This window comes from Semicossyphus pulcher, unplaced genomic scaffold, assembly GCF_022749685.1.
Source record: "Semicossyphus pulcher isolate SPU_LCO1_2020_fin unplaced genomic scaffold, fSemPul1.0.p SCAF_19, whole genome shotgun sequence".
NCBI lineage: Eukaryota > Metazoa > Chordata > Actinopteri > Labriformes > Labridae > Semicossyphus > Semicossyphus pulcher.
The window spans coordinates 10,491,475-10,517,290 of record NW_027211692.1 but is presented as its reverse complement, the minus strand read 5'-3'; the positions used below and the strand labels follow the sequence as shown (position 1 = coordinate 10,517,290).

Sequence of the window (25,816 nt, the reverse complement as noted above, 5' to 3'; positions counted from 1 at the left end):
TGTGATAACAGACAATTTGCTTACACAACAAGTTAGTAGTAAAAGCAGTTTTAATCATCAGTTTTAAAGTAAAACAGTCATGTGAAAGCAAAAAAGTAGAGAGACATGAGACATGTATCAAAAAACATGACCTGCTTTGTGAAGCCTCACTTGCATCTTTGTCAGCAAAGTGGCAGCAGGAAGTCATGCATCACGTTACCTAAATTAGATCTAGTGGGTCTAACATTATATACTTTTTTCAGGAAGTCAATTTTCCCATTTCTATTTCCAGCCCAGAGGTTAGTTGCTTCTCTAAATTGATCATGCGAACACAGCAGCTTCTAAGAAACCTGCTCACACCTGATAAGCACAGTAACCATGGCACCTGTACCGACACAGCTCAGACATCAAGTATGCTTCATTTCAGACGGGAACGTGAAGTCATAAACTTTCCCTGGTATGAAGACTACCACTGAAATGTAGATTTTATTCTGAAATTTGAAAGACAGGGGAAAGATTCAGCCCGGAAACTGCACCTTGCCATGTACAGTAGCTGTCGACTGTTGAATTCAGCCTGTCCATACTCTACAGTCAATCATTTTGTAGGTATTTTCCCAAAGACGGGGCTAAAGCATGCAGCATGTGTTAGGTTGCAAATGGGAGAAAACAAAAGGCATTTGTGAAGGATACCAATCACTGTGCTCAATGATTTTTTAAACACCCTTTTGAGTCACAGGAAAATAAGTCTACCTTGACAAATTCCTCTGATATAAACACATCTATATGTGGGTTACTGACAGTTAATAATAACTCCCTTCTAAAACAACATTGTGTTACGAAGGTCAGTTACTCTGGTTTCATTGGTTTCTGACATTATCCAACAGGTACTGTGAAATGAGGAAGGGGAGTACTGATTAGTTTGCCTAGTTGAATTCTGGACATGTTCTTGATCTTTGCTAAAGCCCTCTACCGTCAAAGATAAAATCTCTATCAAATTAAAGTGAGATTCTGGTGGAAAGGAAATGTTAATGACTGCAAAGGCACCTGCTAACATAATGACCTTTCAAAGATAAGAGGCTTCTCAAAATCACCCTAAAATACTATTTAGGATTTATGAAAATGTGCTGAAACAATAAATCAACAATGCTGTCAATTAAAGCACAATTTACTTGTGATATAATATAATATAAATCATCACTTATGGGCCTCTATACCTGTGTTGATGAGTCTGTGTGCAGACCCTTGTGTGACCCTTCCCTCTGCATCTATTCTGTTGTTTTGCTTTGCACGGGACGTTTTCAGGAGGGGCACTGTTGTGGTTCCCTGAGCCAATCACAGCGTATATGTGAGTGTGGAACCGGTTCAAATTAGCAACTGGGCCCCATTCAGACCGGCGAACATGGCGAAAGAGCGATGCAGAGTTGGCCTTCTTTCTGTCAACGGTAACCGGCGGTTAGCATGCTAGCGCAAAGGTAACCGTGATGCTGTCGGTGTTAGCTCAGCGGGGTGTTCTTGCGCGAGAGAGAGAGAGTGAGCTTATGGTGATGAAGAGCCAGGAGGAGGGGCCCAGTTTGAATGTGTTGTTGACAAAATGCAAGGAAACATGCTACTTATTATATCTTTAAGTTAAAGTATGTCAAATGTATTTGCGAACAATTACCAAACCAAACATTCACCATCTTTTAATACTTGATGCTTAATGCAACACTGTGTACAAGCTAGTCACTGTCATCTGTGTTGTGCAGGACAGGTAGCGTACAAAGTTAGTGAGAACTTTCTCATTGGAAAAAGACAGTGAACCAAAACTGTGATGTTGTGGGTGGAGCACCAAAACAATGAGGTGAAAGACTTTGGCTTTCCAACTCTGTTTTGTTTGCGTTAATTATGATAGATGTCACTTCATATTTTTTATTTATTATAGAAGCCTTTAAATGAGAGAAGATGAAAGTGAAACATTTTTCACCACTGTCTCATTGTCACAGTTTTCAAAGTTTTCAGTCACAAAATTGACCGACAACAAATCAGAGGTTAACAGCTGCTTTTAAGAATTTAAAAGAGTAAAACTTAATTGTCAGTTGCTTCAAAAACTTTATCACACAGATGTATTATTATTCTGTTTAAGGCAAAAATAGCTCCTTATGCCCTTATAATTACCAGTGCTCCATTTTCATTTTGCAGTTTGTGATTTATCAATGATTCAGACTAAAACATCTGCTGGTTTTGTACCGTTTAAGAAAGTAATTAATTATTCATCTGTTCTCCTCTACGCTGAAGCGGACTAATTACCCGAAAGAAGAACAAAGTATGGACAGATAGTCTGCTGGAGTTTCACTAAAAAATCCTCGAGCGGAGGCGACTGCTGTGCAATTACATCTTCTGATCAGTGCACTCGTTCGACCTCACTGATTTCAGATGGGAAAGTCGTGTAACAGCTGCAGTCACAGAATTCACAGAGCGGCAGCTTCAATGCAATACCGGAAGAGTGGTTTTATTTTGAAGTTCAGGGTCAACGTGAGTACATCTACAGGTGTATTCCTATTCTTCTGTGTAGTGGGTGGGGTGAGGGGGCAGCAGTTTACAAACACGTAGACCTAATTGGTTTAGCTGAAGGCCTGGAAAATGGTTGTGTGCCCTCGGGAGCTCGCCTCTCTTCCTAGAAAACCCTTTGAAATGGCTTCAGAATAAAGGTTAAGCAGGCAGTTTTCACCAGTTGAGTGTTTCATGGCACAGAGCCAAACACTGACGGCTGCTTTACGCCTCAGATCCAAACGGACGATGCCGTCTTGGTGGTCAGAAACGAAGAATTAAGTGAAGGATTGATGTGTTTGCTGCCTTTTTCAAAGTAAAACACCTGAAATGTGTAGATGATACTGAGGTTGAATATTTACTACTTATACTTCCCAAAGTGTACATCGTTCTACCTCATACTCTTCCTGAATAGTTACTGAAAATCGACACAGACAGGCCATGCTAACTCCCAGGTTTGTATTATAATACGATTGTCCCCGGAGTCAAAGGACAGTAGTAGTATTATGATGTTGTTCTTGTGTACGACTTTTGTCTATCCCGTCCCCCCCCTGCTAAAGCCAGCTTGGGCTGATAATAAGATTAGAGCACACAGAGGCAGCTTAGCGACCTGCCCTAAGACACAGCGATGGTTTATCCGGCAGGCTGCTGCAGATAGACATGATTGGGGAAAGGAGCAGAGAGTGGGTGTGTGGCTGCCGAGGTCAAAGGGCAACGGGCGCCGTTCAGTCCCTGCACGTTTGTGTCTGTGGAATCGCAGAGTGCCGGGTGTTAATCGCCACTCAGGAGTACGAACAATTATCCTTAGAAACCCAGCAAACAATTATGTTTTGTTTTAGTGTTTTACACACACACTCTGATTACCTCTCAATCCGTAACACAACTTTCACCTCCATCAGTGGCCTCGTCCATCCAAACTAATCAATGCTCTGTTGAATGGTGGCAGATTAAAGGCTTAACCCCTTTGTTGCCGATTGTCCACACGGATCTTAGAGTGCTTCCTGTAAATCTCTGGTTCCTCTGATACATATTGTAGAGTGTAAGACACATACAACTAAATATGTTATCACGTATAAAGTTGTAAAATTGAAGTTATAATCTTGAGGATTTTCATGTCAATAAATGTCTGTTAAGTCCCTATCTATCACCGAATGAGTTAAAACAATGGTGGTTGAGCCTATGACCCACTGATGAAAGCCTTTGCAGTAGTACAGACTGGGTGTCTGTGGCGACATTCGCGGAAAAAAACACAAGTGGCGCCCAGTTAGTGATGTGTTTACCATCACCCAGCAGTGATTGGTCTGTCAGAGAGGGTAGGCGGAGCTAACGCAACAAACACACTGTGTAAAGCGGCTATTTTTCCGGTCTTCCGAGTAAACAGTAATCTACTATGGCTGAACAAACAAAGAAAAGATAGATGACTACAGATACCACTTCAAAAATAAGTGAAAATCCAAAGAAAAAGAAACAAACTCGACGCTCAGATGAAGGCAAACAGTCTAAAAAGGAAAGCGGCTGAAAATCAAGAGTCACAACCGGAGCCAACCGTGGACGTCACACATGCAGCACTGTCTGGATATCTGGGAAGTGTGCTCCCTTAATTACCGTTTATCGCCACAGGTGCCACCAAAGAGAACAAAACTGAGATCTTCAAGATTACAGCTTTCAAGTGTAAACACACTGAATCGCTCCAAGATGTTGTGGCACTTAATTTATGTGATCAGCGTAGATTAAACAGACAAAATATTTAATTATGAAGTTTACTTTGAAATTCAAGTAATGACGACGATGACACCAGATAAGAGAGGAAGAGGCTACTTCACATCTTTTTAATGTGAGATTATTGGGGTTTGACAGTTTAAGTCGAATCCCTCTTAATGCCTACTACTCTTATTCTACAACATAATTTCAAGAAAGTAACATTTTAATTAGGTATAGAGCTGCCAGGTAACAAAAAGAAGTATATAGAAACATACAAGTCTTCTGTGATCACTCGAGTATAATTAAAGAACAAGGTCCTAATAAAGTTAGTTTCATTGTTTATATTCGTATACACACAAAGTTCTTTCAAAATAAAATGCACAACAGAAATAAACGTGGTTTGCTCAGTCATCACCATGACCTTGTTTTAATAACATTTAAACGCAGCATCTCAGAGATTAAAAGTCATTCAAAGCTTTACATCTTTTTGATGATACTCTGACTTCACCTCTTTTATTCCCACTCTGCGCTTCAAACGGCTGCTGTTGCATTACGTAAACTGTGTCAGGGAGGTATCATCCAGCAACAAATACACAACTCTTTATTGCACAGCTTTACAGCAGAAAACCCTGAAGGCAAACACCTCCTGTTACCGCTCTGTCCTCTCATTACAGAAATCATGGCGGAGGCTAAAAGACCAAAGAGGACAATAACAAACCAAGTTAAGAGGCGAAAAGAGAGAGGGACAGAGCAGGAGGCCAGGCAGGAGTAAATCTCTGAGTGGCTTTTAGGTGATTGACTAAAGTGAATTGCAGCGGCACCAAATCACAAAAAACAAAACAATTGTAATGTAATGTTTCTGCAGCTTCTGCTCAGACAAAAACACAACTTTGAAAACGTTTCCGAGGGCTCTAGAAAACTGACGGGCGGTGAGTTGCAGGCTGATTGATGAATAATAGTTGCCACATTTTATACTCTGTCTTGGAGACATTTCACACAGTAATAAAATGATATCAGGTTTGATAATAAGCCCTGTAACAAGTGATATTTCACATGTACTGTATATAACAAATCAGATCCTGATCCACTTATTGTACGCATTTGTTTCTGGCTGACATCTTAAAGAAAAGCCATTTGCCAAGTCTCTCACAAGCCATTAAGACTCCAGCGTTTTATCAACTTATTGTGGAGGAAAGTAAAGTAGCTGAAGAGGATTACAACACTAAAAATCTCTTTCATATTGTCTTTGACCAGCGGGCTACACAGGGACACCACATGGTCAGTCTCAGGGGAGCAACTGTTCTCCGTCTAATCCACGCGCGGGAGGAGCACTTTTACAAAAGCGGAGTTTATAATGCATTCAGGAGCAGACCCTCGAGAGGCCTTAAAAGCCTCTCTCACTTAATCTGTCATGTCAGGGTGTGGGAGCCATCGAATCCTTTTACTCTTTGATATAATCCATGCTGATAACACTCCTCGCACCTCGCTTAAATTACTGCTGCTCCTAATTGTGGAGAAAGAAAGTAGTCCCTGTTGTGCACCAGCTCTCTGATTCTTTCACTGTCTGCGTGCATGCGTTTACATCACACCATTGTATTTAATCTTTCTGGAAATAGAAAGTGTGAACGATTTAAGGTTCTATTGCAAAATTATATGGTCAATCACGCCTCCTTATTCTGTGTTTATGAGTCTATTTGTTGTTCATTGGGGATCTGTCAGCGGTTGTAAAATAAAAAGAGAAAAGCCTTTTAACTTAATCGCTCAATCTGTCCGTCGATCACTCACTGCAAATCATTGTCAGAGAGCGACCTGCTCTTCAGTCTGCTGTCCATTTAAAGAAAATGTCCAATTTCTTTCACATCTTTAGTCGTATTTTTCTAGTTTGGGACGTAATTCAGAATCAATTTTGAAACGGCAAACGTAATCTCTGAGAGCTGTGGACGAGGTGACGGCGTTCAACAGGGCAGGAAACATGAGCTGTGAAAGGGTCGCACAGGTTGAACACAACCCCCCGAGTGCAGCTGTTATATCATCTAATGTGCCTAATATTTGCTACCATTAAAGTAGGGCTTCAGCTAATTATTATTTAGATGTTTTATAAATGTGCTGATTGGTTTTGTCAGAAAATAGTGCCCAACACAAGCTCCTGAAGCCATGATGAAATCGTGCTGATTTTGTTGCTTGTTTTGTCTGACAAACAGCCCAAAACATTCTGAAGCAGCAGATTATCAGAGGCTTTTTTTTTTAGGTGGAACTACGGTGATGTGTCAACAATAATGCTATCTTTAAAGGCTTTGAAATCTCATGCACTCAGACATCACTGCATCTTTCTGCATCAGTTAGTAATAAAGATCGGCAGGGTTAATTGTTAATCACCTCCATTGTTTGTGTAGTTTAGAGGGAGTTCAGAGTTTCTTAAGAAGAGGGTAGAGGCCTACCTTTTGTGAAGTAATATACAGATTTGGAATTTAGCCAAAAAGGTAGCCACGCCTTAAATTTCACCCCACTTTTACGTCTATGTTTCTCTTAAAGGGACCATGAATGAAAACAAAACATCTGTATTAAAGAAGACTTGTAACTTGTGTTTAAGACCATAAACTCATTAGGAAAATCTTAACTAAGGTGGCCATGGGAAATAATGCGGGTTTAATGCACTTCCACATTGGCTTCACTTTTCAGGCCCTGAGGCAAAATCCACTTTTAAAGACTTTGTCTAAAGCACTTACTTGAAAGTGAAAGATTGTAACCATGAAATGTCCACTTGAATTACTCATTAATTATAATTACTCCATACATTATTTATAATTATTTCTTGCATAAGAAACAGTTATAAGGTAAGTACATTTACCTGCTGGGTCCAGGTACCTGTCAGCAGAATCTACAACACTAACAGGGGGCAGATTATGCAGTTATATAATCTTTATTAATTTTAACAGTTTGTCAGATTATTTGACTGCTTGTGGTTCCTTTTGGATGTTAACTTAACAGCTTAACTTTTACTTTTTTTCACTGTAGATTTCCATCTAAGAAAAAAATTGTCAAAAAAACTAAATAAAAGCTGCAGGGAAGGACAACCCAAGAGCATAAAGGTTCTGAGAATTTGACTAATCTCTGCATAAATCCAGCATCAAAATGACTATGTGCTCTTATTCTGACAGCATGCAGCTATTGTCGGCATATTGAGTTTGGTGACCGTCCTTCAACCACGAGCCATGAGTTTAAGCCCCCATGTCGGCGAAACATCCTTCAACGCGACACGGCATCTTCCCCGGCTGCGGGGGCTGCTCTCCTGTTACTGACCCCGCACTTAGACCTCGCTGCAAAAAGAAAATTTGCCCTGCAGGGATCAATAAAGTGTCACATTAGCCTGTTAATGCATAGCAGGGAAGTAAAGCAATAGTGAAATTACCTGTACAAATCACCGCGCCACATTAATCATGCCTGTGATTTGCGAGCGTGCCAAACAGACGACTACAACTCACTCCTGTCAGCGGTGAAATGTCACACATGAACACTGCCGGCTGCTACAGAGAAACTGCTGCAGAGGCACAGAGCGGTGCACTGAACAGCAATAACTGCAGCTGAATCTGCACGGCTCGCGGACTCCACTGATTTTAAACCACTAAAGTGCAGTGAAGCAGCTTCTTCTGGGTTGTGTTTGGACAAAGTGAACACATTTTTTGTGACTTTTAACAACCATTTCTGTTGTATAAATCCACAGACTTGACAGCTGAAGACCCTGTGGATTATAATAATGGGATAGAAAATGCATTTTATATCCGACATCCTGAGCTGCCACACTAGATGTTTCCGAGATCAAAGTCCAAGCTTGTCAGACAGAAACATATATCTGCAGTGATCTAAAAAACGTAATGTCTCTGTTTTGTCGTCTAATCGTGCAGCTGCAGTTTAAGCTGCAGTGTTGCGTGTGTCTTTTTGTCTGTGCGATTTGTTAAGCTGAAACAGGTGAGCTGCAACGTTCAGATGGGTGAAATGGGGACAAAAGTAGAGTAAACTGCAAGGGTCAGTTCAGCCAAAAGTCACGCACATTATACAGTTTAACTGGAATGTTGTTGATGTTGAGAGTTTTTAGATGTAATATTCTAAATGTTTGAGCTCTAAAAACTTAAATTCCCCACAAATCCTTTGTGTCAGGGAGTCGGGTCTCACAGCAAATATTTCAAAACACCACCAATATAAACCCAAACTGTTCAGATGACCAGATGTCAGGAACATTCAGACAGACACTCAAAAGCACGTCATAAAAGGAATCTTTGTTTTTGGCCAAATTTGAAAAGTGTATTTTTACTGACAAAAAAACAATGATTAACACTGATAACCTTCCAGTCTTAAATCATTCATCATAGGATTAGACACCAATGTGCAGTGAACTCTGAAAGGCATTCAAACCAATGTATATATAAAGATGGACGATGCGTCTCCATCTGCTCTCATTGTACGAAAATGATGCCAAAATAGCCCCCGTGAAAGGTGCTGCCATCCTGCAATGGTGACGTAATTTGGAGCCAGAGTTGCACATTACTTCCGCTAACATAAACACACACTTAACTTACCGAAAACAACAGCAAAGATCCTGCATGTTGGCGTGTTTAACAAAAGAACAGCTTCTTTGTGTTGGTCTGAGGTTAACGTTCACAGATATGAAACTTCAATGACTGTAGTGATTGTTTTAGTTGCTTCTCCTCTTGCCGTTCGTCGTCTACTCTGCTAATCCAGAACTGATCGGCTGCAGGAGCCGTATTTGTCAGCAGAGCTGTCAATCATCCTTTTGACAGCATCAACTAACTAAATCAGCATGATAGTAACTAACTATAATGACAGAAACCATGTTTGATAAAAATGTATTTGGCGTGTATTTTGATTTTATAGATTGACTCATGTCCCATCTGTTAACATGGAGGAGGCGGGCTTTATGACCTATACTGCAGCCAGTCAGCAGGGGGCGCCCGAAATGTTGTGGCTTCACTTTTAGGGAGCTGTCATGTCGTCCATCTTTTTATACAGTCTATGATTAAAACTATAAGATTTCTCACTTGAACTGGTGCTTAGCTTTTGGTGTACTGGCCCTTTAATTCGCCCTTGCAGGAAAGTGCAGTAACTGAACTGGGCTCAGGTGTGAGACTCGCCAGGCTAAGGTATAGACTAAGTTAGTCTCTATAGGCTTTAAGCTGCCACTCTCACCTTTGTCCAGGGCCCTGTAGCTGTGCTGTAGGTGGACATGCTGGTGGGTGGATGAAGGGGTCAGTTAGGTTCGTCTTCATGTGTCAGACATGTTGTATATAATGTAGAGGGGAGATAAGAGGCCAGCAGGGTGGTACTGACCATCACTGCTGACCATCTGAGCCCCGACTCTCCTGCATGAGAGGTTTTACCAGAGTCTCTTTCATTGGTCGCATGTTCTGCAAAGCTTCTATCTAAAGATGGAAAATATCCAACAGGGTTTTCGTTTCGCCAAATTGTAGACCAGGAAATGTAGACGTGATGCCCTATTGGGATATAGCCAGTGAATTATTTCTGTCATGTCCTAAATACATGTTAAAATGGCGTGCTATAATTAGGATTTCTTAAATATTGATATCACCTATGTAATGGCTTCTGTGCCAGGTAATGTCAATTATTAATCACCTCATTCCTGGGCGTAAGGTAAAGATAGATTGGATGTAAGGTGATGTGAACATGTAGTTTAAATTAGACCCAGACCTCATGTATTGGAGTGGATTACGTAAGGGAGTGAATATTGGACTTACATTCCTGCCGTGACCAAAAACATGAGCCAAATATATTGTAAAGTTGCCCCCAGGTTCATGCTGTTAACAATAAACATGTAAAAGAACATGACAGGTTTGAGGTTGTTTATGCATTTTCTTGAAGCAGTAAAGCAGCAGATTTGGTTTAATGTGTTTTCCCATAAAACAAATGGCTCAATCCAGGATCAATCATATTGATTAGAAACCTCAAAGTCAGTTATATGGATTGGTTTTCACTTTGTAAAATCTATACCTGGGCTTTGGGAGTCGCTCTGGCTGTGGGAACTGTTGATACTCTTTGTGCTTTGATTTAACACCAGAGCACAAGACTTAACCTTAGAGAACCTGGAGAACGTTAAATTTAGACCCTCTCTTTCCAGGTAATGGCAGGGCCATCTGAGACTAAGAGCAAACGTTTATGTTTATGTTTATCCATGTTGTCTTTAACTAGCAGCTGATTATCTTAGCTTAGAACAAAGGAGGGAAACAACTAGCCAGTCAAATTACAGAATTACCTTTTACAAGTTTATAACCACGTCTTACAAGTTTAATCAGTACAGTCAGTAAGCTCGAGCAGTTTTTGCAGGCTAGCCGTTTCACTCTTTTTCCAGTCTTTATGCTAAGCTAAGCTAATTGGCTGCCGTTTCAAATTTAGCACAAAGATATGAAACTGGCATCAGTCTTCTCATCTCACAATCTGTCAAATAAGCACTCATGTCTGCATAGTCAACATGAAGCTACTGCTAACAGCCCGCTATCTTAGCTTAGCATAAATACTGGAAATGGTTCGTCTCAGAGAAAAAATCCAGCAGCCCCTCCAAAGTTTGCTGATCAACATTATGGGTCTAGTTTTTTTTAAGCTCTAGGCTTAACTGAATTGAAGACAACAATTTATGAAGCAGACTAACTTCGAGTAGCTGCTAGGCAACAGGCAGAGTATCCACGAAGTTAATGTGCTTGACCTAGAAATAGTTTGCTGGTGTTTTACACCTTTGGATTAGACCAATATATTCCTCAGAATTAAGAGTGATATATTGGTATTGAAGCATACTGTATGTCAACCATTAATTAAGACATTGCTGCACGTTATCTCCTTTTCATAGATTCTCAACCAAAGAGCACTTAGAAACTAACTTTCAAAAAGTAACATTTGAGAGTGTATTTTGGTCAAACTTGCTAAATAAAACAAAAAAAATACTTTTGGAATACACTGTTGTCGCTATTCAAACTTACAAATATTGTTTTTGGTATTGTTCCAGTCTTAATGCTAAGCTAGGCTAGCTAATTGCTGGACGAAGGCCTATCCTTACATCTGTTGGACAGATACCGGAGTGGTTCAGATCTTCTCATTGAACTCTAAGAAAAAAAAGTGGATAACTTTCTTTCGCAAAATGTCAAACTATTCCTTTAAACAGACGATTAGCAGAAAGGTATAAACCCATATGAAGCAGTTTCACACTCCAGATGTTAAATCATGGCACCAAATTCCTCGTTCCCCCCTCCACCTCTCCCATGATTAACTTGGGAGGCATCTGATGTTGTTTACAGATTATAAACCTCATCCTGTAATTCCTCTCTAAGCTGAGGAGCTCAGTGGAAATCTGAAATCAGATCACTCAACCTCCTAATTACGTTCACACTGCATTAAGCCCTCCCCCTGTGGACCCACAGGCGGTGAAGTGGCATGGGGAGGCAAGTTGTGGGGCCTCAGCAGACGAGTGCGACCCTGGAGTTGCGCGGCAGCGGCCATGTCAGGCCTCACTCTGTCACTCCGTCGGCACAGCTCGCCTCGTGCACGGTAACTCATGACAGATCTGGGAGATGAAACGGCCAACCCTCGCCCTGCTGCCACACTAATGGTTTATAAATATCTGCTTCAAAGGCGAAGACGGTGCGAGGGGTGGCGGGGTGGTTATGGCTCTCTGTTGTGGCGCAACATTGCAGACCCATATTAGCTCGCAGTTCCCCGCCACTGGGACCAAAATGTTGGCTGTGAGGGCACTGAGGGAGTGTGATGGACAGCTGGATTGATAAGGCCGCTTTTTTCCACTAGTCAAGAGTCAAACCGACGCAACAAAACCACAAGAAAACATCGACTACTTGTTGTTAAGCCGCTTCCCAGTCAAACTGCAGCTCTTTTTCTAGAGAGATTGAATTAATACCCACACGTACAGATGTAAACCTTTCCCCCTGCTTACATAATTCACAGTTAGCTACAATGAAAGCCTTTGTTTACCCACATAAACACCTATATCCCCTGTGTGTGAGGTATTTGCATGTGATCAAAGCCTCAGCCCACCGCTCCCTCCTTCCCCCTCGCTCTCTATAGAAACCTGTTCCTCCGTTTCCCCCCTCGTCTGTCTTGTGTTTTGTTTAGCTCCGAGGGCATTGTGGTTAAACGTGTTGAATGTCAGAGCTGAAAGGAGACTTGTGAGGCATACGGCGTAAACACAAGCATGCATGCCTCTGCTGCTTTTACTGCACAATTATTCATGTAAGTAAACACTGCAATGAGAGTGGGAGGACAAACGGGGAGTGTGTGAAAGGGTCAAAAGGTCGTTGAGCTGTAGTGGGCTCGCGGAAGACATGGACATAGACAAGACACTGTGCAATAAATACACGTGTTATCGGAGGCTGATGATTTAATGTTCAGGAAATTAAAGTTATAAATAGGATCTGGTGTGAAAAATTACCAAGACATGATGGAGCTTCACAATATATCATGCAATGTTCCCCGAGGCTCATCTTTTCTGCTCTGGTGTTGGCAGAGACGATGAAGAGTTAAAAATGTTGCTGCTTTTTCAGAGGGAGGGAAAAAATTAATAGTCAATGGGATTTCTTTTGTTTTGTTTTCCTGCTTTGTGTTTCTATTTCTATTTATACTTTCTCTTGTGCAGAAGTCTGCACTAGTTTACCTTTTGCAGGACGAGTTAAACACAAGCAGTAGTTTTACATTAAAGAGGGGGTATTATGCTGTTTCATGTTTTAAGACATTTTTATAATGTTACAATGTTGGATGTCCAGACTAAACGTGGGTGAAGTTTCAAATCTGTAGGTCAAAGTATGTTGGAGTAATCCCCAGGCTTCTCAGCTCAGTCTGCAGGCTGCTGTGAAAGCCAGGTTTCACACAGTTTTTTTTCTACGCGGTGCACTTTGTGACATCACAAAGTGCAGCCTCAGCAGGCTTCGGAGAGCTGGCCAATCAGAAGAAAGCGGGCTTGTAGGGGCGGGGTTTCTTAAAGGGACAGAGCTGACTGAGTCGTTTCAGGCAGAGGCTGTATGAGGGCCTGCACAGAGCACCAGTGTGAGAACAAGCCTAGGTCAGAACCTAGTATGTGGCTGACCGCATCAGGTCAATGTGCGCTCTTGTGGGCAGTGTGTTACAAGGACTGTCCTTATGAGGCCGATGACAGCATGTTTGAAAGCAGGTGCGTGCTGCGGACATACGTGAGGACAGCGGAGGAGTAGTGAAGGAGCAGCCCCGCCTACTCTCCAAACAAAGTATCCAGAGCTGTATAGACAGAGAGTCGCGTCAGTGGAGGTCCAATATGCTCCATGATCCGCCATTGCGATGTCGCAACTCTCTCTCTCTACGGCTGTGAAAGTACCGTCACTCACTCACTCATTCAGTTAGTCACTCAGTCAGTCACATACAGACCCACGAGTAGGGCTGACCCCAGCGGTCAGCCAAAAATGGAGAGTTGTTTTAACTGTAAATGATGCTAAGCTACTCCACAGGTATCATAGACTGAAATATGAAGCTTGAAATTAGCATAATACTCCACCTTTAACAATGGATCACATGGACCACCTGTATGTGAAAGGTGGTTGTTTGTAGTGTAGTGCTGCTAATTATTGAGGTTTTATGGCAACAACCTAACTGTTATGGTTAATATTTACTGCTCTCAGATGTTAACAAATTCCTATAATTCTGACATTTACCTCAAGTGACCAAACGGGACCAAATCAGAGCTAAAAGGAGCAAGAGTATGGGACTAGTAGTCTTGAGATGGCCAGAACGGAAGGCTACAAGTGAATGATAATGTTGCACAGCGTCCTCAGGGTGTTTGAATAAGCTAATGTGCTAATATGTGCTGTGAGCTTCATATCCACCTTTTACATTGTAAAATCAGTTGGAAAGGATCTCTTAGTGGCCAGAATAAACAGGAGGAATAATTAGAGCAAAGTCCGTTTCAATGTGTGGGCATGTGACTGTTGTTTTGACCTCCTACGCCGAGGCCGTTTGAAGTAGGCTAGCAATCATTTTATTGCTGATTATCCGGCTTTTATGGATTTCTTTGTGCCCTTCTTTGTTATTAGCCCGTAGAGTTTGCTGTCAGTTCATCCTCAGGTCTCTCAGAGACAACAAAACAAAACTTTGTAAATTTTATGTGCGGAAGTTCTTACCAACCTAGATTCAAATGTTTTAAAATCGTATGCAGTCTTAAATGTAATCCTAAATAAATAACTGTTAACAGAAATACAGTAGTTTCTGTTCTGGTTTAAGCTGCCACTTTGCTGCCATGACCGGGCTGGTACAATTCGCTCCTTAAGGTGATACTGTAAGATTCATAATTAGGTGTGTGTCTGTATATTTTCCTGTCTTCTCATGTGCCCTTTTGTGTACGTGGGAGTGAGTCTGCCGTTAGATCCAGAGGATGGTTTTGATGGTTCGGAGCCATTTGTGTGAGGAGAATCAATTTGAACACAATCAAAAGTTAAGAGGGATTAAAGCTACTGTGAAAAGATAGCAACACTCAAAATGGTTTTAAAATAGCTGCGAAGATTACACTAATGTAATCCAATTTAAAGGAGCCTTTCCCCTAATATTTATTATTAACAGGCCATCTGTTTGAAGCCTGTGGGATCGGTCCAATATGCAGTTTCACACCAACACGGCTCTTTTGTTGTCCCACATTCCTCCCCGTCCTGTCTGTCAGAAAGTCAAAGGATAACACCGCCTCGGTCATCATCTCCGTCCTCTGCAACAATCTGCCATCAGCTCTTCACCTAGTTTAAAAACTCAAGGTCATTCCGACGTCTTAACCAGCCAGACTAATGAATGATTATAACGAGGAAAAGGAATCTGATGCTTAAATTATGTATATGATGGTGTCTGTTCTTGCGTGGCTGGGAGTTTGTGGGGTCATTCTGAAACTTCGTTATCACCGCTCTGACACAGATTCAAGCTCAGCGCAGACAAAACTTGCAGAGAGACGAGAGCAGCTCTTAATTTCATGCACGAACACTGTGTTACTAAGCAGAAAACTGATCGACTCTCTCATTAGTGATTAGCGTAGAATTGGAAGACATCACAGTAAACTCAGTTCGATTATTAAACTGGTACAGATTTTTCCTCACTGTTTATATCCAGGTAGCGATTCCTTTATATCTTGCCAAGGAATAAAAGTGCGTTTTGAGGTTTGATTTCAAAACAGGCAGTGTGGGGAACAGCCTGAACATGTGGAGGAAGAGCGTTCCAGAGCTATGGAGCTGCGACTGAAAAGGCTCAGGTCGCCCCTGAGCTTGAACTTTGACCTTGGGACAGCCAGAAGCAACTGGTCTGAGTGTCCTTGATAAAAAATGAGGTTTTAAAAGGTCTGAAAGAGCCCATTTAAAGATTTATAAGTTAATAATAAAATCTTAAAATCACTCCTGAAACGCACAGGGAGCCAGTGAAGGGAGGCCAGAATAGGAGAGATGTGCTCACGTTTACGTTGACTGTTAACGTTCTGAACCAGCTGCAGGCGAGACAGACATCGAGAAAGGTGGTGATAAAAGCATGTATTACCTTTTCAAAATCTTATCTTGATCTTGATCTTGAAAATCATTGAAAGATAAAAAGGACTTGACCCTGGATAAAAGTGGAAAAAGCTCGATTTCACAACTGAGTTTATCTGCTTGTCCGTTTTAAAGCTGCTGTGAGGAACTTTTGGTTTGTGTTGATTTTGGCGCCCCCTGTGGACAAAGCCGTACCTCTTATCTCTTTGCTGATTTTGTCCTGTTCATGCTTAAGTGGTTTTTAACAAAAAATGCAGCGTCACTAGAATGTCTCGCTTCTTTTTGCCGTTCATGGAGCCGCCCCCTGCTGGCGATATAAAAGAAAGCAGTTTTAAGGCACTTTTACATTGACTCCACTTTATCCTTTGTTAGAAAGGACAGCTGAAGAGAGACAGGAAATGTGGGAGAGTAGAGAGTGGGGGGGCGACATGCACCAAATGATCACAGACTGGGAGTTGAGTCTGTGATCAGTGCGACGAGGACTGTGTACATGCAGTGCCTGCTCAGGCCCATATTACGCCTGTTTCTTCTTTACTTATTACAAACATTTTGGTCTGAAAAAAACAGAATTGACTAAGAGATCTTTGGCTCTTTGAAGTTCTGGTAAAAAAAATAATCAATGGTATAATCTATATGCAGAATGATATTTGCCACCTCTTGTGGACTTTACCTGCACCAGTAATGAATCAATCAATTTTTATTCATATCGTACCAAATCACAACAAAAGCTATCTCATGACACTCACTCTGTATCATATTATTTACAAGGACCAAACATTGAGCAACCACTCGACACAGAAGCAAGGAGCCTTCCTTTCCACTGGCAGAAACCCTGAACAGAAGCAGACTGGTGGCTCAGACAGCCATCTGCCGTGACGGCATGGGCTGAGCAGGCAGTGCACGTTCACGTATTCAGGGGCGGGCTTTGGCATCTTCTTTCATTTGCAAACTTTTAGAATAAAGCTCACTTTGCTGGTTACTTCAAAAGTCGCCTACTCCAGCTGTAAGAAGATTGAACTAGCAAATGTTGAACATTTTAAAAAAACACCTACAATGATTAGCAACAAATAGATGAATCGTTTAATTGTTGCAGCTCTGTTGTGATAGTTTGAGATCTACAGCATCAATGGAAACTGACAAGTGCCCCCCCCTTAATTCCAGCCTGTTGTAAAGCCCTTTGACCTTTAGACCCTGTTGTTGCCGCTTTAACTTACATCAGATTATCAGTTAATTTCAAGGCGACAGGCCCACCGCCCCCGTGTAACGATGGGGGACAAGGGAGAGGGGGGATAGAGAGGTGTCAATTGAGAGTAAATCAGAGCCTCAGCTAAATCTCCAGCTCCAGAGACGGACTCACATGAGAGAGAGAGACAGGGGTGGAAGCGGAGATTACTCTGAGAGATAAGAGAGTGGCTGGTTAAAGAGGATCAGTTTATCTTCACACAGGCCTACATGACTCCCCGAGGGCTGCGAGAGAGGGACGACTTCTTATCCTCCCTTTGATCATACGCAGCGTAATTAGGCCGGGATGCCTTGTTAGACATGCAAATTACAAGTATTTTTAGTTAGAAACTAGACACCTGTTTGTTTATTTTTAGATGCACATGGTTTTAAATTACAGCTGACTTGCTTTGCTTCAGTTTGCACTTAATGTATTCATTCGTCGAGTCGCACACTCAGAGCTTTAGCTGCTTTGGTGATATGATGATCTCCACTGTGATATCTATGATCAGATGATTTTTCATATGAATTTGCTGCCCCCTTTGGACAGCTCTTAGTACTACAATAAACTCACTTCAGATCTCTTAATTGTGCCCCGGTTCACATATGCATGGCAGTGTTGACTTTTTCCTCTGATCACTCTGCAGGTTTGCGAGTCCGGCGTTCGCTGCCGTCTTAATTGCTGCTGCAGCTGCGACTCTGCCAATATCTCAAAGCCCTGCGGGAAAACAAAAAACATTGTTTACTCTAAAGAGAAGAATCCAATTAGCAGATATAAAGCGTGGCTAGGATGAAGGATCGCCTTTGGCAGAATGTAATTAGGACAGAGTCTACTGAGGCTGCATGGTATCATATCTGCATCCCTTCTATTGGCAGCTCTTTCTGATTTTTTCCCCTCCCCTGTTGTGAGAGGATTTAGGTTGTCTTTAACCAATATCCAAATCTTGAACTGTTTTTATCTATCGGTCTGCAGCCAAAGTCACACACGTCCCAGATGGAGACAGCCGTGGATTAGTGAAGATTTTCCTTCATTTAATGAACAATTGAATGACATAGTTCTGAGGATAAACCTGCTCAAAGAAGCGCATGAATAGTCTGGAGTGAAGAGACTACGAGGGCATTATCCTACTTCATCATCTGCGCATCATTCAGAATCACTGGACGCTGCATTCACGTGAATGCGATGTAGTCTCATCAACCTACAGAGAACCTGATCCCCTCTGATTGTCTCACGTATACAATGTGTATTAATCAACATGCAACGCCTGCATAGAACTTTATAGCATTATCTAAGGAGAGAGATTTCAAGCGTCCCCAATGTACACACAATCTAACACGGGGCCTTTTTCTCTATGTTGTAACATAATGTTACAGCACTTACACGTTCACTTCATTGGTTGGCCCGTCAGCAAAGCTAATAGCTGGGACAAATGAAATTGTAGCACTAACAGGATTTGAGAGGGGAAGTTTATGTCTCAGATCATAAATACATGAATTCTCCTTCCTCTGGCTGCTGTGCATTGTAAATCAAAAACATGCAGATATGATGAAGGCTGCGGGAGTGATGATGATGATGTAGACATAAATCTCAAGCATGCCTGTCCAAATAGATGGTTATACTGCACAGGCTGGATATAAAGACATGCTTTATGGAAAAATGGGGAAAGATTTTTGCATTTATGTCTCACAAAACACATCTCGGGTTGTGACATCTTTTCATGTGTTGGGATAAAAGGCCTGTCGTTCACCATAATCGTCTTTAAACGCCTTTATAATGTTGTACTGCTACATTTCAGGATTTTAAATCCTAAACACAGAGTATCTGACCAATCGTTAGCATTTCATTATTTCTTAATTGATCAGAAACTGAAAAGACAAAGAAAACATTGGGCCTTATTTCATGATAAAACAACATATTTGATCACTTGTTAGCTACCAACAACAAACAGCTAATGTTAGCATTCAACCGATTCCCAGCTAACGTTGCTGTTAGCTTAAAAAACTGCTAGCTAGCTGACATTACAGTCTGCTAGAAATTCACACCTTTCCTATTGTAATGTGTAACGGTGCGTACCTACTGAACGCGAACTGACTGACCCCCATTCATTGTGTGTTGTTTTATTCATTGTGGGATACCTAGCATTGTGCACAGGGAAGCAGCGCCATTTCTTAACAGCTTTTCTCCCTCATTATGTCATAATCATGCTTTAAAAAAAAAAAAAGGTTATATACTTTCAGCAAATAAACCTTGTGGCGTGTTGGATTGATTGAAAAGACTCCTCAGTTCACGCCAATAAGTGACCAGCGAGGCTGGGTGGATGCGAATTGGTCATGTGCAGTCGGTCCAAACTGTCACCCTATCATTCGGTAATGTTAGCTAGGAAGCGTTTCAATGCTAACATTAGCTGTTTTCTAACGGTAGTTAATGATTTATCATATATTGAGTTTTACTTGTGGTATAGCCCGATGTCCCTCAGATTGTTTCCTCAGTTACTGATCAATTGAAAAACACTGAAACGTTCACGATTTGACACATAACTTGCAAAACTTAAACACAGCGGTGTGACATTAAAACAATTGAGCTTCCCACACTGAGTGTGAAATCAGAGTAAAATGGCCACTATATGAATATTAGTAATGGATTTTGCTATTGGTTCATGTACGTCCCGCAAGTTTTTTAGACATGTTAGCGACAATAACTGTCTGTTGGCGATCTGTCCACTACTTTGATTTAAACTTGAATATCTGAAAAACTCAGATCAGATCTGGGGTCAGATCGGAGTTTTCTTCATTTTAATATTCCCACATTGGCTGAAATTATTCCAAACTGCATCTGCTTCTTATGAACTGTTAAGATAACCCTAAAAAAATCTCCAAAGTCCTGTAAAACTAACATCATTCCCATCAGCCTCCGTTTAGTGCTGACAAGTAAATCAAATGCTATGATAGTAAACAAAGCAAACATTACACCTTCTAAAAATGTTAAAACTTTCATTGTGAGCACATCGCCATCTTGTTTTTTTGTGCCCAGAAGTGACAATGTTTGGACAGTTATAACAAAGTTCAGTCCATGCTTAAAGATCATTAGTTAGCTAGCTAATTAGCTCATTAGAAACTATGTTTCCCACATAATGACATTAGACATGTGGTGGTGAAACCACATCATCGAGACATTTTGGGTCTGAGCGCTGAGCAGTTTTGTTGGAGGGAAGACGAATCTAACTGTACTTTAAATGAAGCTCTCAGGCTTATCAAATAATACAACTTTCTGGTAAAGTCAAGATGCTTAATGTCCTTAATATGTTTCCATTTTAAAAAGTGCCATCTAATATTCCACAGTGCATCTTTGGCTTACGTTGGCTGCCTAGTTTCCATCTGCACAGCGGCTCAGCAGAGATTGCATGACATGAATGATTAAATGTAAAGCAAAGCGATCTGCTAATCGTCATTTAGCGAATGTCCATGCTGTTTGTGATGATCATGATGGCAGTGACAGCAGCGTTGCCCAGTGAAGTAACCATGTGTGTCACATCGTATCCATGTCCAGCTGAGCCCTTTTGGCTCACGTGAGGTGAGAGGATTGCGTCCCGGATTGTTTAGGGATTACTCAGCCGGACTTACCAGATCCAGAGATTCAGAAATTAAGGGATGGGAGCGCTACAGCGGCGAGAGTCATGTGGTCCCGGGAGAAATAAGAAAAGCACTGAGTCACTGAGAGAAGTACAAAATGTCAAAACACAAGTTACTCTTCTGCTGTCAGCGTTATCACTCACACACATGTCCTCTTCCTCGTGTACACCCCCCACGGCTCAGCCCCACCACCACCAATCGCTTCTACACGCTCTGTAAAAGAAGGAAGGCGTGCCGCGGTGAACAGATGTGGAGATTGCAGCTGCCTGTCTATGGATCACAACACTCTCTCTCTGTCTACGCTGTCCGTCCGCGTGAGCATACGAGGAATACTTCTCCCTGTGACAGTCCTGGGATTTAGTGGCAGGAATACTTTTTTCTTTGCATGAGTGTTGTTTAACCAATATTCAAACTGGAGACCCAAGTGGACACCGACTGCTTGGATCGGTTGATCAAGCTGCAGCTGTCCGGTTCGGGTGACTGGGCACCCTGTGAGTTAGATTACTTTCTTTAATAACTTTTCTTTTTCTGCTTATGTTACCTGTGTGAAAGTGATATTCAGCTTCTTCCAGACAGATGTTTTTTACTTTCTTGACATTTGTTTTAGCTTTACTCCGTCTTTACGTTCTACAGGAGCAGCACAGTCCTTAAACCCGGCATGATTAAGGTTCTTATTTTTCTCATAATCCACGCACCTTAATCTCTTTGACATTTGCCTAAATCTTTCTTTGCCTTTTAATTCTTAACATTTGCTTTTGTCATTTTCTCAGAAGCTTTTACTTAATGAAACATGCTTCTTTTGTTGGTTTTAGCTTTACTAAAAATTATGCAGAATTAAGTTAGTGTGGTAATTTAGTGTTAGACAGACCTCTATAGTACTCTTTACAATATAAAACTTAAAATACTCATTCACATTATGTCACATAATGTGTAAAATGCCAATTTTTCAAGGCATTGCAAAAGTAAATACAGGTCCCTGCTGTGTCTAGAGGCCCACAAAATATACAAAAGTCAATTCTCTGGGGCGCTGGTTTAGCATGTCTTCTACACAGCGGCCGCAGGTTTGACTCACGGCCTCGGCCCTTTGCTGCATGTCATTCCTTACTCTCCTCTCCCCATATTTCCTGTCTCTCTTCAGCTGTCCTATTTAATAAAGGCAAAAAAATTATCTTTAGGAAAAAGAAAAAAAATCATCATAAGAGAATTGCCACTCGTCACTGTGTTTCCCTGTATTGTTACTTTGAAAACTTAAACTGAAGCATTAGGTTTTCATTTATGTTTAACCCTTCCCTACTTCTGCAGCAAAACTAACCATTCAAAACCCCTCTTGATATGTTTAACATGCATGGACACAAAACAACGCAGGAGCAGAGTGTCATTCCCTTTTTAAACTCTATCCAGTTTTACACTCACCTATAGTTATGCATGTTTGACTTGTGTTAGTTTAGGTAGCTGAGCACATGAAAGCCCAAAACCACGACACACATACACATGTACAAAGGTCAAGATGTGGAGCAGACATCAGAGCATGTGTGAGATTGAATGATCCTGAGGTTGTTGCGATTACAATTTCAGCATAACAGATCGGATGATATCACAGTTATGAAACTCTAAATCATGACAGATGTTTGCTGCGTTATTGTTTTTCCTTAAGTCGAGAGACTTGTATCGTCCGCGCCGTCGACTTCTGTGTCATTTAATTTGATCAGGTTTTGTAACATTTGATTTTATTCAGTCGTTCAACAAAACAAATAGGAAACACAATAAATCTCTAAATAAATGCAAATCTAGAGCTATTAGTTGATTATTTGATAATTAAACTGACAGATTAAAGTGAAATGATCATGCAAGTAGTTTTTTTTTGGTGAAATGGCCGAACATTTGAAGGTTTTAGCTCCTCAAACATGAAGTTTTTCAGCTTTTCTCTGTTTCATATCTTAGCAAACAAGATATTTTTATATTTTGGACTGTTTGACAGTTTGTTAAAAAAAGATGTTTCAGGACGTCAAATTTGTCTGTAGGATATATTAGCAAACTTTTTCTTTACTATTTTCTAACAGTTTGTGGACCACCATTATATTCATCAAGCATGTAATGCACAGATTAATTTATAGCGAAAACAATCATCATCAATCAAACTCTAAGTATCGTATAAACCTGCCCAGAATCACGACCACAACAAACTACATTTCCCTGTTATTAACCACGTCCCTGCTGGTCTGTTCTGCTGTTTCAGGTGACACCCATAAGGTGGAGATCCCCAGAGGAGAGATGGAGGTGGTGAAGGGCCAGATGGTGGTGTTACACGCCTGGTACAGCCCCAACTCAGACATTTCTAAGAACACCGTGGTTTGGCACTTCACGGGAAATGAATCCAAGCAGGTGAGAAGGTCGAAACATGAAATCTGCAATGATGGTCTGTATGCTTGACCCTGCTCTGACCTCTAGTGTATACACAATGGAGGGCCTAAAGGGATTAAAGTCAAGTACTCTGTGCATGCTGATCCTCCTACTACTGTGGGGAAAGTGGTCAATATTGGAGTAGAGACGATTAATAGGCCGCTTTTTATTTATTTATTTTTACAAACAATGAATAGTTTGTTGTTTTTCTTGCTAAAAAATATAAAAAAATCTCTGGGTTCAGATTTTCTGCTTTTCTCTGTCATAAATTATTTTATTTTAAAATATTACACAAGGAAAGGCCAAACTTAGACTTAGACATGTGAGTGAAAATCAAGATTTTCTAGTGTGAAGATTTTTTTATTTTGTTTTTTTTCTGATTGAAATCAGTTTATTTTGAAATGTCTTTGAGCTCTAACTGCTGCTTAGACAAAACACGACATTTGAATGCACCACGAAGGATTCAGCAAATACTCAGCAGCATGTTCTGCCATTTTAAAGTTGCATTTCCAAGAAAATAAACCACCAAAACCGCATGAATTTAAATGAGTTCTGGGAATTCATATTTTTAAACCGGCAAGTCTTTTTACACACAAGGCCTGCCTCCCGTCTGAATCTATGCATGATTAAGTGAGCTTTTTTTAATCGCATGACACAACATCCCTAGAAACCCATCTCATGACATATAAGGTAAAAATGATCTACAGAGATTAGGATTATTTCCAACACCACCGCTGATGTCTAATTCACAGCGGAAGGACGCCATTAATGAAATTTCATCTCTGCTTTTTACTGCACTTCTTATACTGTATGTAGCACGCTCTGCTGCTGTACATGTACAGTGTGTGTGTGTGTGTGTGTGTGTGTGTGTAGGGTCTGTGCATGATTAATATAATCTAAACTGTCCTGTGCCTGCGAGCTTATCTCAAACAGAGAATAAGCCTAAATTTAACGTCCACCATCTGTACACATCAGGATTATCCGTATGAAGGACATTGATTTCTGCTATATGGTTAATCTACACATCTTAGTATGGCTGCAGCACAGAAAATTAAATACAAAGTATCTTTATTTCATAATATGTTTGATTTTATAACTCATTAAATTACATGTATTATTGAGTAACAGTTTCATGTTGCTATGTCGCTGTGTTTCCCCTCTTCCAGGTGATCAACTTTAGCTCAGGTGAGGTCGGGTACAGCCAGAACGATTTCACTAAAAGAGTGGGCTTCAGCGTGGCCATGCCCTCGGCCAACATCTCCATCTACATCAACAACACCCAGGAGTCCGACACCGGACGCTACTTCTGCAGCGTCATCGTCCCTAAAGGTCTTAGCATTTCAGGAGAGATGAGCCTTAATGTCAAAGGTAATGCATCACGGCATCAGAGGCATTTTAAAGGTTAGGTTAAATCAGAACAGCCCTCGACACGGCTGACACATTCCCTTGGATTTGGACATTTGGCCAAAGTAAATGCTACATATTCTTTGAAGGATTTGGACCAGTCTGCTAAAAATCATATGTGAGCTAGCGCTAAGCACAAAAAAACTCATCTGCTGTCTAGGGATTGGGTGCGCTCTGAGGTCATTATGTCACTCTGCAGCAGCAGATGGATACAGAGGGGGAGGGGCGGGTGGCGGGGGGCGTCAAAACATTTTCTTACTTGTTTGCATTATTGCCCCGAGGAATCAAAGGTTCAAAGGGTCAATGATCCTATCTTCTTATCCTTGTGTTGACTAACACTGTCTGCCTGTGTCTGCCTGTGTCTGCAGTCCCTCCGTCTCCACCAGTATGCACCATGACAGGAAACCCAGTGGTGGAGGGCAACGTGACTCTGAGCTGTCAGTCCAGTTATGGAAAACCAGTTCCCCAGTACAAGTGGACCAAGGCTGCACCAGTGTCCGAGGTCTTCTTCTCCCCAATGCAGAGTGAGTATTTAAAGGGGATGTTACCCTAAAACTGTCAGCTCATCCAAATAACAGAAAAAGACATATTTTCTCACTTAACCTGGAGTATATATACACGCAGATAGGTTTGCTCTTATTAGCCAAGGGATGCAGGATAAAAAACATTATTATAAAGCCTTTCTCACTAGAGTCCTACAATGCTTTTTCTGTATTTTCATATATATTATTATACAATGTAAGATGTGCATATACGCATGTACAATGAATCCCTGTGTGCTAAAATCACTATGGAAACCGCTCCAAAAACTCACTGTACTGTACTACTTTCCAGTATTTCTTTTGTTATGGTGACGGTAAATGTATGTGCACAGAGCCTACCTGCAAGTCATCTACTTGGGTAGTAGTATTCACGGCACTCAAGTGTACTAATGACCTACTGTGCAGGCAGATACTATATAGTCGTTTGGCGCCAGTACCCAGAACAAGAGTACCATTAAGTAGTTTCAATAGCTACATTTAGCTTTGTTATTTCCTGATAGCAGACATTATCCACCGACAGCATTACGTGCATTTCCAACCAAACATAAATTAACAAGGCCAAATTATAAACAGTTTGTGAATGAAAGACTAGTTTTGTCACACAATTAGAACTTAATGAGTGTAGTATTTACCAAACAGTGACATCCAGCTCGGTAATAAGCAAGGTGATCTTTGTTGTGCTGTCCTCTCTCATACTCCGAGCGGGTTCGGGCTCATGTAGGCATTCATTTAAGAATTCGCCATTTCCAGTCAAGAATAAGTAAATAAGTATCTCTTTAGAAGCACAGTTTGCTTTCAAATAAGTCGTGCTCACAGGCTTCCTGAAAGCTGGCCAATCAGAAGAGAGTGGGCTTTTAGGGAGGG

At 41.2% G+C, this 25,816-nt stretch overlaps 1 protein-coding gene across 1 annotated transcript in view; it reads left to right on the top strand.

Moving 5' to 3' along the window:
- esamb (endothelial cell adhesion molecule b) overlaps window positions 1-25,816 on the top strand; it is a 46,672-nt gene that overhangs the window by 13,798 nt on the left and 7,058 nt on the right. The window contains exons 2-4 of the mRNA XM_069669058.1: window positions 22,843-22,988; window positions 24,173-24,374; window positions 24,779-24,934. Of these exons, the coding sequence (XP_069525159.1) occupies window positions 22,843-22,988; window positions 24,173-24,374; window positions 24,779-24,934 (504 nt within the window). The remainder of the gene's footprint in view (window positions 1-22,842; window positions 22,989-24,172; window positions 24,375-24,778; window positions 24,935-25,816) is intronic.